Source organism: Buteo buteo, chromosome 17 (genome assembly GCF_964188355.1).
Source record: "Buteo buteo chromosome 17, bButBut1.hap1.1, whole genome shotgun sequence".
Lineage (NCBI taxonomy): Eukaryota > Metazoa > Chordata > Aves > Accipitriformes > Accipitridae > Buteo > Buteo buteo.
In genome coordinates, this window is record NC_134187.1 from 16,620,910 (window position 1) to 16,638,176 (window position 17,267).

At 46.7% G+C, this 17,267-nt stretch overlaps 1 protein-coding gene across 5 annotated transcripts in view; it reads right to left on the reverse strand.

Annotated features, from left to right (window-relative positions):
- GRHL1 (grainyhead like transcription factor 1) overlaps nucleotides 1-17,267 on the reverse strand; it is a 44,059-nt gene that overhangs the window by 20,951 nt on the left and 5,841 nt on the right. For all 5 annotated transcript variants that reach the window (XM_075049156.1, XM_075049153.1, XM_075049154.1 and 2 more), the window contains exons 3-8: nucleotides 15,911-15,981; nucleotides 13,960-14,350; nucleotides 13,080-13,156; nucleotides 12,114-12,270; nucleotides 11,466-11,577; nucleotides 10,401-10,495 (exon numbers count right to left, since the gene is read on the reverse strand). In XM_075049156.1, coding sequence (XP_074905257.1) covers nucleotides 10,401-10,495; nucleotides 11,466-11,577; nucleotides 12,114-12,270; nucleotides 13,080-13,156; nucleotides 13,960-14,350; nucleotides 15,911-15,981 — 903 coding nt within the window. The remainder of the gene's footprint in view (nucleotides 1-10,400; nucleotides 10,496-11,465; nucleotides 11,578-12,113; nucleotides 12,271-13,079; nucleotides 13,157-13,959; nucleotides 14,351-15,910; nucleotides 15,982-17,267) is intronic.

The following is a 17,267-nucleotide window of genomic DNA, read 5'->3' on the forward strand; positions in this document are numbered from 1 at the left end:
GTGGTGTCACTTTTATACTGGATAATTCAGGTCTATGTTTTCAGTTTTCATGGCTTACCAGCTACGCAAAGCCCATACAGCACGCTGGGCTGAAAGTAGAAGCATTGGTCTCGGCACAAGAGGTGCACACTACAGCAGCAGAGCTGCATGGGTGTCCCATGGGAATTTGGAATTGCCTGTCAGATAACAAAGATGATCCTCCTGCTTTAGAGTCTCCTCATTTGATTAGCTTTGGCTTTAAGCAGCTGACTTCATTTTCATGCCGTTTAAGTTTTCGGGACTCTGGGCAGGAGATGACAACTAAAACCTCATCACCTCTCTGAAGCAACAGAAAGCCAGCCTGTCTTCTGTTTGTACAAAGCCATTTGAGTTCAAAAGGATCATCTACTTCTCCCTACCCATCCTGTGACTCCTATTTTTGAGCAACTTCAGGTTGCCTCAAGTTCCACAAAAAACAGAGTTTAGCGAACAGCTCTTCCAGTTTGGGATAAAACAATTTCAAGCCAGGTGCTTTTTGTTCAGGAAGATTTGACTTGTGTTCGAAAAGAAACATAAGGCCAAGTGACTGCGCCAGCTACATCCCCACCCCAAAATTGCCAGAAGAAAGAAAAACGTAACCGCAGAAGTTGCTCTGCGTCTTCAGCCTGCTGAGCAAGATTCCTTTTCATGTGTCCAACCTATTTTTCTAAGGGCAGTTCCGCATTCTCAGCTATATTAAGATTTGTTGTTACTTTTAAAAAAAACATTTTCATCTCTCCTCCCAAGATTCAACATAAAGACAGCACTTAAAAATAGAGCACTGTCAAGCCCGAGCACTTACAAACATGAGTCAAGCCCTCAAAAGTTACGCAGATTTTCTTTAAAACCGAGATTTCTAAAAGGATTAGAAACCTGTTCTCGAGTTATTTCACTTGCTTGGCAGTTAAGCCTTTAGTCTATATTTGAATTGTATTTCCAGGCATTTCTCTCCAGCCAAAGCCAGGCTTTATTTTCCTTTTCATTGATTTTTTTCATGCCTTTTTTATTATTAATGAAAGCAGAGACTGTCCTTGAGACAAACAGCTCTGCAATGGCAGGGTTTCAGATAAAACACCAAACAGCATGAAACCTGTGAGCTGGTATGAGCTGCTAACCCCCCGCATCTGACGTTCACCCCAACATGCTATAGAACCTCCTCCACCCAACACCAACGTTGGGTTTTCTGCAGCTTTTGGGGCAGATGAGCAGCAGCTCAGCCGCACACAATGGAAGACTGAAGGCAGAAGGATTAAAGCACCTCTTCCAGGATCATGGTGGAAGTCAATGTGGGAGGAAGCCAGACCTCATGACTTGCCGATCTGCTTTAACCACCTGACCACTCGCATCCCTCCTTGCCTAACTTGGGAGAAACACACCATGCCTGCGTTCAAATCTACAAGAAACAATCTTCCCTTTTAATAATGCAAGAAAAAAAAAATTAGTCCAGCAGCTCTGCTGTGTGCCCTCAAGGAAGGGCAGCAGAGACAGCCAAGTTCTTTCCACACAGCACCTTTTTCTAACAAGATCTGCCTTTCAAACAAACCAGGAAAAATAGGCATAATTAAAGGGCAATCAAAGTGCTGCAGGAACCTCGCTGTCAGCGAGATGAAAGATGCCTATTTTAAATGAAGGCTTGCATACCCAGATCTCTTCTCCTCAGTTTATCTTGGACGCTGTGCTCTTTTGTCACACAAAAAGCACCAGCAATTTTGATTAGTCCAAAGGCTACATATGCAGCAGCTTTGGATGAAATGTCACCTTGTAAAGCCTCTTCTGACTCACTGCAAAGCAAAGTTGAAAAGGAATGATACATAGGTACACATCAACAATGTCTGGGGTGGCCATAGGTAATGGCAAGCAACTCGGATGGGTATTAGCACACTGTAAGCCCTGGCCAGTCCCCAGTGAACACAAGCATGGTTAAGACTGTAATGGCCATGTAACAGATCTCCTCATCGTGCAAAGTCTTGTATGTCCTTCTGGACAAGACCCTACACAGACAGACTTGGGACTATTCCAGTCTGATCACCTTGCTCCACATGGCTTTCATTTCAATAGAAGACAACTAAACTGAATTCACCTCCTCATATTTATGCTCCATTATATTTTTGTACCCAGAGGACAAAGACATTACTGAGTAATCCAAGTCCATTGGGTATTTCCTTCTCTATTGAGATAAAAACTTCAGCTTTTTTCTAGCACTAGTAGGCAAAAGCCTCTCATTTTAATGTTATATTCAACTTAAAATTGTCAGGATGCTTTTGATTTTGGATTACTGTGTTTGTACAGAATACAGATTTTGGAGCCTACAACACAGGTTAAACTCAATGAGCTTCTTTCCAGGGAATGCAGTCGGATACAGTTTTTATTGACCTTGGCTAAATAAGTTCAATGTTCTGCCCAAGACACAGTAGCCAAAGGGATTCCAGTGTGTCCTAGGACCACCTCCCCAACACAAAGGCACAGTGTCTCACGCAAGGACCGATCACCACACATCCTACTTGCAGATCAGCCTAAGGCCATGCACAGCCCTTGCACAACGGGATCCACTGGACCTACGCTGTGTCTCACTTTGCCTTCCTTCAGAGCAGCAAGGCCATTCCTGTGGTCTCTGGCTGGGGAGGGCAGCAGTCACTGCACAGTTGACTTGATCTACCTGTTATTTTCACTTTTTGCTGGACAAAAGGTCACAGAAACCCTCAACTAAACTCACAAGAAGAGAAGCCTTTGAGGCTACAACAGCAGATCAAAAACCAGAGGAACAAATAAGGTAAAGGATCCATCAGACCTAAGTAAAAGAACTTGGGTATGGACCAGAGGACATGAACCAACCCCCTCCTCCTCCACCTGCACAGACTCCCTTGGAGAACCAAGACGTGTACCCTTCAACACTAGGGAGCGGGAAGCTACACAGCTATGGCCAAATGTCAGGATACAGCCACACCCCACCCCGGCTGCCAGCAGGAATTCTGGGAATCTAAATGCAAAGCCCAGCAGCCATCAGGTTGCTTGGTCTCCCACGAATGCACGTGCAGTTCTGGTGTATGCAGCCATGTAGTCACAGCACTCCTTGCTGGCTAGCTGAAGGAGCAGCCCTAAGCCCGAATTCCACAAACAAGTCATTTATCAGCCCTCCACTAAAGAAAAATTACCCAGAAGCTCAAAGGTTGTTATTTAAATGCTGATGGCTGAATGCATGTGGTTTCTCTAAAGGCTTGGACAAATATAAACATAAAAGGGAAAAATAAAGGGTCTTTTCTAAAGACTTGGCCACATGGATGTGTATGAGATAGGCCTTAACGTGCTTCATCCGTGCTGTGAGCTGGCTGGATGCAAACGACCTCCAGCCCAAAAGCCTTATTAATTACATCAGCGCAGCTCCAAGCTCTTCCAAGAGGCAGGGCTGTCAGCCTGGGCACCGCGCTGTGCTAACATAGCTACACGGCTTCCAGGATTCATGCTGGGTCACGGCCAGGCAGCTTGCAGTGCAGGCAGGGCAAGCACAGGTCTGCCCGCACACATCCGCAAAGGCATGTCCTAAGAAAGTAGCATTGGGAAGACCGTTCTGTCTTTAGAAGAAGAAGAAGAAAAAAAAAAAAACGGCTTGGTAGAGATCACCTGAGAGGTGGCTAATCTTACTGCTCTCACATTCATTTCTTCACCTCCCACATGCGCCACAGGTTTTGCATCAGCAGGAGGCGAGCCAGGAAAGAGAGATAAAAAAATTGGGCAATTCACACACCTGTGGGCTCCCCAGCCACCTCCTGCCTTTGGGATCGGATGCTCCAAATAAGGCTTGTCTGGCAGATGTGCGATAGGGCCGCATCCGTTCCAGCTCCGCTCAGCCAGACCCAGCACCATCCTGCTCACAGCCCGGGGAAGTTAGTTTGCATTCAGACCTACCAGGCCCAATGTGGGTGACTGACACAAAACACATCGCAGGTCCCACACCACACCAAGGAATGCCAAGTGGGAAACATGACCCAGCCCCAGATAAAAGAACATCCTCCTAGCAAGTTCACTCCATCAACAAAACAAAAATGAATGGTAATGAAAGGAAAATACGTATTCCTGCTCACAAAGAGCAATGCTGATTGTTATTCCAACCTGTTCTGAGGCAAGGAAATACAGGAATGTCTCTGCTCGCAATACGTGGGAAACCCAGGGATAGAGGTTCCCAGTCTTACCAGTGCTTCTTCCCACCCCACACTCTGATAAGATAAAGGCGTGGGGCCAGGTGTCAGCTTTTGCTGTGTTGGTTGCAAAGAATGTAAAAGCAGCAGTTTGGCAAAAAAAATTGGCAATTTATGTTAAAAAAACCAATCAAACAGGAAAACCACCACACTACCAAAAAAGCCCCCAAACAAACAAAAAAAACCAACTCACCCACCAAATAACCTCAACAAAAAAAACAAAAACAAAAAAGAAAAAAAAAACAACAAAAAAGAAACCCCAACACAAAACTGAAGAATTATGTCTACAAAGGCACAAAAATGGCTGAAAAGGAAGTTTTGCCATCAGATATGAAAGGAATGGAGAAAAGGAAAAAAGTCATCACCTAGTTTTCTCTATAGAAGAGCTAACTTCAGGAAGATGTTTCTTCCAGCTTTAGGAAACACATTGTGAGCACTGTAGTCGGTTGGAAGAGCAGAGAGATGGTGGAGATTGGGACACCAAGTTCTGAAGAAAAACTGTGAGTTGAAAACCTGCTTCTAATTTGCAACGCTTAAAATCAAGGGCAACACATGCTTGTTTTTAAGAAAACCCAGAACAGAGTAGGGAGAGGTCTGCATTAAGAGGCAGGTAAGCAATACTTGCTATGACTTTCCTATGTCACTGCTCCAAAGGCTGCATGTACTTGTGCTTCAAAGTACTTGTGGTCTGCAGCCTTGACTTCAAACCAATCTCTTTCCTTTAAGTATGTTTGACTCATCACATTTCATAGTTTCATTTCCAACTAGCCAAACCTGTACCTCTTCAATGCTGCTGAAGGTGGCAACACCTTCTTTAATGAGGCATATGACTGCTGTTTCATTACAATGGCATCCATATAAATGCGTGCAATATTCATCAATCAAAAAAGTTGAAATTCTTCCTACAGTGAACACCAAGGGAGGCTTATGCTAGAATAAACTCTTAAATCAGTGGTGTACACCCCAGCCTTACTTCAAGTTGTAGCAAGAGATCCACCCTCTCCAAAAATAGAGCTCATCTGAACAAAAAACCCTGCCCAAGAATTGCAGTCAGCACACAGGAGGATCTGCCAGAAGATCACCCTCGTTGCCCAATCTGCTATTTCAAAAGGGCAATCCAAATTAGCCTGAAATTATTTTAATACAGGGCCATTCCACTTTTTTTGGAAAATACCCAAACAAACAAAAAAACCAAACCAGAACAAAAACACACAAAAAAAACAGGAAAAAAAAAACATTAATTGCTCTGTCATTGAAGGTGTCACTAAGAGATACCACAGCACCTTTGACTTTGGTGTAAAGACAGCAAAAAGCTCTACCACAATATTCTCCAGCTCTAAATGCCCCTGTTACACCCTCACCATGTAACCCTTTTTAGCAGAAAGGGTCTTTTCACACAGAGCATCTGGTTTACAGTGCCTTTTTTTTTTTTTTTTATTTTGGAGGGAAGGAGTGGGAGGACAATAGAGCCCTTAATGTGTGGTGACATCATTTTTGGCTCCAGTCTCACCATCCTGCCTAAAGCAAGCCAGACAGAAGACCTCCATGGGGGCCTGTCTCTGGGAGCTGCTGGAAGCAACGCTACGTTTCAGAACAGAGCTGTTGGCAAGCATGGAAGGGGTGCCCCAGCACAACAGCAGGGTCCTTGCGCTGTTACGACTACAAAAACAGTCAAAGAGGCTCCTGTCATCACCATGCAGACACAACAACTCACCCTGCTCAGACACGAGGCCCCAGCACTCCCGCTCCACAAGGCAGGAGCTCAGACAGGATTTGAGCAAAGCAGGATCCAGCAAAGCCACTTAACCCTGGGGAAACCGATCCATCCAGATTGTTCAACTGCCACTGACCTGAGAGCAGGCTACGTCCCCAGGCCAAAGTTAAGGGATAGAGAATTTTCTTCACAGCCTAACGGGTAACGCAACAGAGGTAACAGGAAAATGGCCAACAATATGAAGAGTAGCAGGAAACGTTTGAAAAAAATGTGCATTTAACCATGCACGTAGTGGCAATTTTCATTAAAAGACCTCTAATGGGTACTGGTCATGCTGTAGAGACCTGGGAAGAGATGGTTCCCAGCCTCAAAACTCATGACCTGAAACTACAAACACTTCTCCCAATTGACATATGGAGAAGGCAAAAAAGGGCTGCAAGGACAGGATTCCTCTTCCCTACCTTTAAAATCCCCCGATTTTAAAGATGGCCAAGCCTGCTGAGTCAACGAGGAGGGGCAGGCACCTCCAGAAAAAGCTCCTCCAGCTCTAGACACCCTGTCCCTAATGAAGTCATAGAAGTGAAAGATGACGAGCTTGTGTTCAGACATCTAAAAGTTGTTCGCAGAAGAACCCCACCTCAACTGTCTGCCCAACACAGCAGACATCCAGGACAGAGTGGGAATGAAGTCTCCACAAGCCTCAGGGTAACTCCAGCATTACCTGTTGAGTGCAAGTGAGTGTATCAGCTACACATCTTTGTCAGACTCATCAGACCATGCTTCCAACCAACCAGGATGGCTCCTGACTGAGTAGCTGTGCTGGCTTTCCTGGATATCCAATTCAACAACTCACTAGTTTATCAACTAATTTCCCAGTTCACCATCTCCCCCTTTCTCCTCACAAAGCACGATTACCTCCTCATCCAGTTCTTCCCCTACCCTGTCAGGTGGTGGGATCAGACCCCACTGCTAACATGGACGCACCTGGAAGCCCCCCAGAATCACCACTCCCCCACTCTGGAGTGCCTCCTGTCAACCTTTCTACCCTGTCCTTGCTTTACTTCCAGTCTCAGGAGCACCACTTTGGGGCAGTCTGTCTTTTCCTCCCCACCCTCGGCTCACTTCACTGTCTCAGAGCAAGGAGGCTTTGGATCCTGGGTCCTCTTCCAGCTCGAACACACTCAGGAATACTTAACCCACCTCTATTCCATAAAGTGGCCACTTCTAGCCGCTCCTGTGATGTCCCAAAGCAACAGAAGAGGGCAGAGAGGAGCTGCCAGAAAGAAGTACATAGCATTTGCTCTGAAACCCACGGCCACTGTCTGGTCCCAGAATGGCAAGTGTCTGTCCTGCATGAAATACTCCTGGTTTCTACACACATGGGCTCACAAACAGCACACCAATGCAGCCAGCTGTGTGACAACTCCACCCGTGCAGAGCCAGACCTGCCTGCTGTGTCCGGTATCCAAAGCCCTGGCGTAGCCCTCAGCTCTCCCAGCACAACACAACCAGGAAATTCTGGTTGCTGAGAGCATCTCAAACATCCTTTCCATCCCCCAACTCAACAGCTGCAAAATACACACATTTTCCTTGCTACAGAGTGAGCAGGTGACTGGTTATCACCTGGAAACAGTGTTTCTTCACCAGAAAGCTGTATTTTACAAAATCCCTGAAGTGTCCCAAGGGGACTGGCAAAGCACTCAGGCAGGTGACACCCTCCGGCACAGACAAAGCAGCAGAATTCCAATATTCTTGTACACCCCCACAATGAGGGCTAGCACAAGAAGAGCAAGTACCTGGTCCCAGAGCTGCTAGGGGCAACTTCTTGTAATAATATGCTATTTCTCCCTTAAATCCAATGCACACCCAGAGCCCTGGGTGCCTAAATGAGTAATTACACCAAAAACCCCAGACGCAGAGCCTCATCACCTCTCATTTGACACCACTGCACAGGATCAAATCATTCCCACAGCAAACTGGGAGCAAGAGGTAAATGGGAGAAGCAGCAACCACAGAAGAATCACCTGGCTCTGGTCCAGGTAACTCCAGGGCTCAGGAAGCAAATTTCTAATAATCAAGGCTTGCTGGCTGGTTAAACATACCAACTATGCAGCACTGCTGCTGTTATTAAATATAAGACACTGTATTTATCACAGTGGAGGACTTTCTGTAGCATCAGAGACTCAGCTCTATTTATTCCCTGCTCTCTTCATATACTTCAAGACTATTGTTTGGGGAGAAAAAAAAAAAAAAAGACAAAAAGAAAGAAAATTAAAATAAAAGAGAGGGAGAGAGCATGCAAGGTAAATGAACCATGCAATAAAAATTGTTGAAATTGGCTCAGACGTCTCCTGATAAGATCACAGGAGTTGAGAAAGAACTGCAGCTCTGCTGGTGAAAAATCCAACCATTGACAAAAATGCATCCACTTAAGGGGAGGGGAAAAAAAAAAAAGTTAAACAGACACTTAAACACATAGAGCATTTGCTAAAAATGCCAGTTCTTTGATCACTGAAGTCCAGATTTTTGTCTTAATATGATTCTGATCCCAGGAGCCAAGGCTTGCACTCTTGGTATCAACAGTGCCCTCTGCGGGTTCATACAAACCAATCCTCAAAGTATATGGATCTCACACACTCAGACTGTGAATCTGGAAGCAAATTTCCCTCTGTAGCTACAAACCCAGTCTGGTTCACACTTCCCCATACCACCTCATCCTGTGAAGTTCAGCCCCAAGCTGAAATATCACCGTGAGGGTCCTTAGACCTTTTCAAGCTGCTATTGGCAATTTCACTATAGACTGAGACTACTCATTCAGGGGTCTATAGAGTACCTGGGCAATAACCACCTGCTTCACATAGGGCTGGGCTCTGTCACCTGGTGGGAAGGGATGGCTTTCCTTGGGGCAGGCACAGGGTTCTCAGCACCAGCTCTAAGCCCAGCTCCTGGGTTAGCAGCCTGTCCTTACTGCTGTAGGATGGCTCAGCCAGCAGAGAGGCAGCTGTGGAGCTGTGAAGTGCTTCTGACTCCTTGGGGACCCGAAATCATTGCTCTTTCTGCATGATCCATCCCTGCGTGCAAATCCTAAGCCCTCAAGTACCTTGCAGACACTGATTACCCAGGTTCCTTGAATGTTAGACTGGCTATGGCAGCAGGATAACATTTTGGGAATACTTAACTGCCTCCATTTGACAGCCCTTCTGAAGCTTCATCTGTTTGTTCACGTAGCAAAGTGCTTCATGCTTCAAAAATCATGTCAGCCCTTTAGCACCCTCCAGTAGGTAAGGCCCTCCCTGCCTTCCGTCTCTCCCTGTCATCCAGTCAAATCTGGTGAACAGGGAAGCCTGGCACCCAGCCCCAGCCTCACAAGTAATGTCATGCATGCTGCAAGGCAGCACTTTCAGCAGCAGCACACACAGCTCCTCGTTGCTGCCTGCCAAGCATCCCAAACTTCTCCCACAGAGCTGAAACACAACACCAGCCCCCACACCACCTCTCCCTGCCTGTTCTCCACAGCCCTTGTGCAGCACAGAGCAAAGCTCATGGTGACAGTGAGCTCTGTGCAGTGACACCACCCGCTGCACCTCCCTGCAGAGCGTAGTAGCACACACAGCTCTAGAGAAGGACCTTTGCGTTCTCTGCTCCTCTGTTCCCCAAGCTAGGCTCTCCCTAGACATGGCACTCTGCAGCCATCGGCAGTTTTCCCCATGATGCTGGCGACTAGCATATGATGTACTAGCAAGGGAACAGCCAGTCTCCAAAAATTGAAGGAGACTGTTCCCAATTTTTAATGAAAACCCAGGCAGTAATGAAACTCTCCAAAGAAAACTCCTGCACTTTGACTCCAGCAACAAGCCAGTGGGAAATGCCTTCGGAACTGAGATGACTCTGCTCTGACCTGCTGTCCTTGCACCCAGCTACTAGCTAGGGAAGCTGCCCATACTTACACACCTACCGCAGTACCCATAGCTCTGAAAAAAGATCAAACCAGAGTTCACCAGGAGGCTGCTCTAGCTTGAAATAGGTCACTGGGTGTTGGGATCCGTGGTTTCAGCAACACATGCTTTGGGAGCTCAACGGCAGCAGCTACTCCCTCTTCTGCTAAAGGCAAGTCCATTGCCACAGCCTAAATCCCTCAGAAGCTGCCCCCCGCCTCACGCAGGGATCCTCTGGGAGACTGTGCTTGCTGCCAAGCCCAGCAACGCTCCATCACACCTCCCGCACCACTTCATCTGCTCTGGAAACGCTCAGCGCTTCCTTTTGTCAGTACTTGTCTGTCAGGTAGGCAGTTCTGCCAAGAACCTTGAAGCAGTTGCACATGCAAACCCTCTTAAGAAATAGCCAGAAGGTTTTGCCTAATGTAAGAGCGTAAACAAACTTGTTACATGCTAATCACCAGGTAGGCCACACACCCTTCCCCTCCCCCAGCCCCCGAATCTGCTAAAAGGACAGGAAATATAATCACGGCCACATACCTTCGCTTCCTCATTGATGTCCCAAGTGAAGGATATGGCATTGTACGCGATCTCCTCAATGTTACTGATGGTGTTGAAGCTTTCCTTGTAGTCAGCTGTTAGAAAGAAGGATGCATGAGGGAGAGGAAGAGGAGATACCATCTGGAGTCCTTAATCACACAGAGCAGCTAGAAACTACAACTCCTCAGCAAGCCCTTGGGGGCAAAGGAAGCTGAACTGCACTTAAGAGTGGATCATTAAAAAGGCTGGAAATGGTTCTCATACAGAAAAAAACAACAACAAACAGGAGGAAGGAGGAGAACGGGACTCTGCAGAAATTCCAAACTAGAAACTCTAGTGAGAAAGGCAGACATCCCAAATATCTCATGTCCTGTGCCATAACCTGCTATGTGCGGGTAACTCTACCCTGTACAGCAAGGGCATAAGCTCTCAGTAAAACTCCTTCAATAACAAAGATTTGCATGCGCGTCTGCTTTAAGTGCCAAGTGATTAATCCCTGCTTTTATTTCACAGAAGGAAAGGACGAGGAGTACAACCCAGCCTTTAGCCAGAGAAGGCTGGAAGCCAGCCAGCCCCAGCCTTGTCTGGAGGCAAGTGGAAATTTGCAGTGTTTTCTTTTTTTACGCGTACCAAAGACCACTTGTGAGTGAAGCTGTGGGAAGGAGGATCATTAGTGTCAAGGTATTCCTACAAGGATCTTGTCCTTTGAAGAAACACAATATTTAGGACAGCCACAGAGTCTATAACCTGCGATTTAGCTACAAGCACCAGGATATGCCAGAGCAACTGTAGTTTGGAGGGGCGTGTTAGTTCTCCCAATGCAAAACCCTGAACTTGGCCTGCTCACCAACCAAAATCCTCCAAAATTCAGCCTCTTCAAAGAGTCCTAAAAACTACAGCATTAGCTCTAAGCAATCAAAAGCTCTCTCTGGGCTTTCAGCAAAGCTATGGATAGCAGAGAGTGAGATCCAAGGTCCCTTAAAATAACAAAGCTTTAGCAGAAAACCAAACCTTGCCAAGGAATTAGGTCTGGAGTTTGACATCAGCAATGACAGTGTTCCTTACCTATGTCAATGCATCTTTGTTTGGCCGTGTGCTGTCTTGAGTGCCAGTATTTCCAGTGCCTTAGCTGATCTTCCCTTGTTTTGTCTTCAGCAAACACAACCATGATGACACTCTGAAAGGAGAGTGGAAGGGAGTAATATTTAAAAAAAACCCAAACACCACCACCCCCCACCCCCCCAAAAAAAACCCCAAACACCACCAAAAATACATGAAAGAGAAAAGGCCAGAGAGTACATTTATATTTATTTTGGAAGTTCTTGTTGGTATCAGGTTTTCTGATTTAGGCTTTCCAACTTGACACACGACAGTATACCTGGCACACTGCTGCCAAACAGGAAGACAGACAGCAGCGCTTTCTGGGTCATAAACAGAGATGAGCAGAACTGCTCTCCTAACTGGAGTTCAAGAATCTCATTCCAGGTGTTGCATCATCTTTACACAAGTGCTGACACCACTTCTTAACAGACTGAGCCAGGACGGGCTGGTCTGGAAGTAGGTGGACAGCAAAGGAACGAACATTGACGTAAGAGAGCAGGTAAGCTGGCCTTAGTGCTGATGCTCGGGTTTAGATTACTACACTTCGGGAGAGTTTGAGGCTACCATTGTACACACCCTCTTTCCCAACAAACCACAAGAGCTCCCACTCACTCGGACTTTACTGATGGGGTGATGGATTCCTTCACTGCTGCTGACTTCTTTCAGCGTGATTGGGTAAAATTGACCTTTATTCAGGTAAGTCATTGTGCTGTCCCCAGGCTTCTGTCGGAGGGACTTGGAAGCTTCCAGAGTGTATTCAAAGTTATTCCTACAGAGCGAAGAGGGCAGTGATTGCTAAGGCATTTTCCTGGAAAGCCGATTAAACGTTCCACATTTAATTTGGAGAAATTCCAAAGTCGTTAGTTGACTCACTAAGCCATCAACAGGCAAGGAAGTTGGAAAACAGGATGAGCCCCTTTTTCAACCATTTCCTTCATGAATGAACATTTAAGAGAAGTTCTTGGCAAACTACATCCCAAGACACATCAGCAGGCCAGACTAGAAGCTCCCTATTCAGGCTGAGAGCAGCAAGCTGCTCTCATGGAACAGAAAAGTATCTATTAGCAATTAAATTAAATTCACAGGCTAATAAGCCATTCAGTGGCCATGGTCTTCTCCTCTTCCCTCTTGGTCAACTGCAGCTAACCAAACAACTAATTTATTCCCCTCCCTTAGAGTTCAGATGAGTTTCATGCTTACTATTTCTGCTATAGATTTCCAGCAGGGAGAGGGCAAGGCAAGGAGGCCAGGGAGAGGGACACAGCTGGAAGCCAACTCCAAGACCACTGCAGAGCTGACAGACAGCGCTGCATCTTCCCATGGGACAGGGAGTTGGTACAAGGACAGCGACTGAAACCAGGTGGTATTTCCAACCTTGCAGGTTGTTTTCCTCAAATACACAGGTAGGATTTTCAACTGTGAAATTCAAATGAGCAGACATTGTTGTGGTTTTGAGATCCACAGCCCCCCCAGTGCCTGACAGAGACTCATTTCAGAAGGGCATGAGCTGTACTGCTTGCTCGTGGACAACTGTAAGAGAACAGGAGGATATGGGCCAACGGGGGCCTTAAGCATTACCCAGAAATGCTGTCAAAAACATAATCTTCTGAATTCATGTTGGCCATTCGGAGATTCAGTTCAGTAGGAAAGAAAACCTGGGGTAGACACAAAACAAAACAACACAACAATTAACACAGCAGCAACAAGAAAAGTCAAGATTAAACAGATACTCATTACCACAGAACTTCTGGCAGGCAAACTGATCATCAGATAACAACTGATTTTTGTTCTGTACAAACAGGACACTTGAGCAGGGTTTTAATCCAAAACTTTTGGGTGTCAACTAAGCAAAACATCTCACAAGCCTTCTGAGTCAGCTTAGGGCAACCTTTTAAAGCTTTCCCAAATCTCCAAGAAAGGGCATAGCTACACAGTTCCTTGGGTTCTGGCTTAAAAATCAAAACACGGTTACGCTGTTGTTTTCAGTTGGTACCATAAAACAAAAACCAGGGATTTTTATCCAGGTTTAACTCTCACTCAAGGCCCCTAAATACACCTACTGTTTTCTACTGACGCACACACACCACACCTAGAAACCCGCAGTAAGGAAGCTTACAGACATAGTCACTTCACTTTGGTACCTGCAAAGGCACTGCAGAGTGCTGAACTCTTGCAAAACCTGGCCTGGTGCTGTGGATCGAGATACCTATTTCCACACTCTGCAAGTCAAAGGCTTTGTCACTAGTAAGATTAGTCATTTGCTTTTGATAATGAATTCATGTTGTGAAGGTTTTATTCACTAAGTTAAACTTATGCACCTTTCTGACAAAGTCTTCTATTCCTAAATTACCAGACAGTTTTCTGGTTCAAGTAGCAAGAACAATTAAAGACAGAACTGGATCTCTCCATCCAGATCAAGACATGCACACACGCGCACAGCAACTGCCTCTCTTGGTACCTCTTGCACGCCCTCTTTGAAAGTCTCTGAGAAGGTGGAGTCCGGTGTTCGCCTCTGGGAGTTTTGAGGTTGGGTGTTAGAACTGAACTGGTCGGGATTGAGGTTCCTGTCGAAGACCACCACCCGCTCGGGGGGCTCAGGGTGGTAGACACTTGGTGGGATGCCCACTGCAAAGCCATGGGGCTGCGTCTCCGTTTTGATGGAATGGGTGGGCATCGTGGCAATTGAAACGGTGACTGTGGTGTCAGGGGTTGTAAGGTGGCCTCTCTTGTCCATGCCCATCTGGGGTGTGTGTGGAAGGACAATATTGAAAGGCACATTTTTCAGAACCTGGACTCTGTTTTCTCCAGCAGAAATGAGTGACTGTTCTGTTACATTTGGGATGCTGTTCCTTTAAAGGACAAAGAAAAAAATCATGCATAAATTATACAGCTCATTTTCTCATTAAACAAGAGCTAGAAATACTTCTCGGCCTTTTGGACAATGACAGCTGACACCACCTCTCCTGCTCGTGCAGAACAGCTCAATCCTAACCTGAAAAGCCAAGAAACTCATTCAAAAAAAAAAAAAAACAACACAAAAACACAAACCAAAAAACAAAACACCTCACCCACTGCTAACAACCCCACCTTGGAGATGAATTACCCTGGAGCAAAGGGTGAGAGTTCACAGCCCAGATCCTCACTGCTTTGAAAACAGCAGTCCAAAACTAAGCACTCTGAGGCCCTTCCCACCACACACTGGCACACACAGGCTCCATGAAACTGCTTTTTGGCAGATGGAGAAGGACTGAGAGCAAGGCTGCTGCTCCTCTGCCCTAGGACTGCATGCCACCTGGGAAGCACTAATAAGAAAATTACACCCCCTTTTCATACGCAAACTCCCAAGAAAATCCACACCGAGACTCCTGGGAGTCATTTGCATAACTTCCAACTCTCCACCCCACCACACTCATTTCTGCCACAACACCGAGATCTGTGGCTGAGCTGACCTCATAGCTAGCAGCCACTAAGTCAGCCTGCCCTCCCTTTCTCCCTCCCCACAACGTGGTCCTGCCCTCTCCTTTGCACCAATTCTGATGCTCCCCCAACCCCTTGGTGAGCCAGTTCAGCTTGTTCCACTGGCAGAAAACTAGCCTCCTCTTTTTTTTCCTGCTAGGTTATGGGTCAGTGGAAGACCAGAGCTGGTATGAGGGGAGCAGTGGGAACACATGGCTGGGAACCAGACTGCTCTTCTCAACAACGAGTTGTTCAATGGGCTCAGCCAGACCACAAAACTCCACCTTGAGTCCTTAAAGCATTCTAGTCTGTCCAAAGGAAAAGGATGGTAGGAGGGGAAGCCTGGCTTGAATGAACCTCACATTTGTAATATTTACTTAAGTCAGTATCATCTTCTGCTTGGGAGGCACGAGAGAGGGAGTGCAGGAAGAGGAAGAAAGGCAAGCGTTCCAGAGGATACAAAAGAAGTCCATGAACAATACAAAAGCAAAACTAAATCACAAGCACTTTGAAGTCCTTCCCTATCAGCCCATGCATGAAGAAGCAATGCTGCTGGTAGCTGACAACAAAGTCAGCAGTGAGCAACTGAGGCAACCACCTGCAAAAATAAAAGGATCACCAGTCACCTCCGCAGCCTTGGGAAGGGGTGCATGCACTACCAGGCTGTGCCTAGTGTTAAAAAGACCAGCTTTTGCTATGCTGACTGTATGACACCAGTACAGAGAAAGCAGATGGATGGCGATGAGCAGCAGTTTGGGCCTCAGCAATCCACATCATGGTCCAATCCCCATCCTGTTCTTGGGGCAGTGCAGGAATTTGGGGCACAGAGTAAAAGCAAACCACTTCTCTCTTCCAGCACAATGCTGCAGTGCAGCACGTTACTTTTCTTCAGCAGCTTTGGTGGTGTAGGAGGGAAGGGAGATAAGCAGACAAACAATAATAAAAACTAATACCTTTTGCTATGGTCTTGGTCAGGATGTTCTACCTCTGGTTTAGCTGTTGAAGATCTCCTCTCCCTTGGAACCTAGGAAATACAAGACATGCTGTAATTGCGTTCTTCCTCCCATACAAAAAAAAAACCAAAACAAAACCACCACCCCTCAAAAACACAGCGACTTAGTCAAATTAAGTAAGCATCACTCTCTGATACCAGTCATTATTAGCATTAGTTTGACCAATGTTCGTACAGCTTTGGGATGCCAGGCCCACCCCACGCGATGTCCTGCCGATCCCTGTGTAGACTACTTGGCCAGCTGTGCCAGCCCTGGGCTCCTGCCAGCACCAGGCGGTGGGAAAAACTGGTGCAGAAAACGGTCCATCCCTGGCTGGAGCACCAGCACTGGTGTGAGCAGGACCAGAAGCAGAGCCCCCAAGGTTTGCTCCGGCAGTGAAGGTTTCCTCCTCTGCAGGCTGGCAGGGTTCAGCTTGCTGGATGAGCTCAAGGCTTGTGAAAGGACGCTGCTCCACAGCCCCTTCCCCATGAACACGTGCTCTCTAGGCCACTTCCTCAAAGACCACTTGAGGCTTTCCTTTCTCCTTGGAGACCAGGGGATTTGGGGACGCTCAGGTCCAGTAAGTGTATTGGGATGCTACAGATCATTTTTGTGCACAGCCACATATAACACCCTGTCCCAAACTGTATTAAATCTTTTATAAACAAAAGGTAATGACCAGTGCTCTGGATTTAAGACAGCTCAATACTGCTCCTCATATTTTATGCCGTGGACAGGATTTGCCCTGAAAACACCACATACCACAACACTGATCACAAGCCACCTCGTCCACACACAGACACGTGCCATTTTCCTGGCTGTGTGGCAAGGCCAAGGCATACAGAAGAAGGTGAACTCTTCGACCTGCGGCAGCTTGGTTCACTGGAGCACACAGCCAGTGCCCCAGTGACCCAAACAGCTCTTGCCACCACTGGCACAAGCCTATGGTGCTCAGGTCCCCTCAGCTGCACAGCAAGCCCACACACGCTCCTCTGCAAACCCAGACATGGCCCCCAGGGCTTTTGTCACCCTCAACATGCCTCCTGAATGAGCAAAGCAAACACCATCTGGTGTAAGGAGGAGTAAACTCCCACCACCTTCCTTCGCTGAAGCCTGCTCAGAGACTGCCTGCCTTTGCCAGCTTGGGTGCAACACAGGGAACCACCACTTTACTGCTAACTCAAAGGCTGAACAGCATGCTTCTCTAAACGGCGCCCGACTAACACCTAAGTCCTGGCTCTTCCACATAACCTGGAATCTCCAGTAACACCAGAATTGTTGGATTCTCCACAGTAACCAGCAAAATTTGGAGAACCTC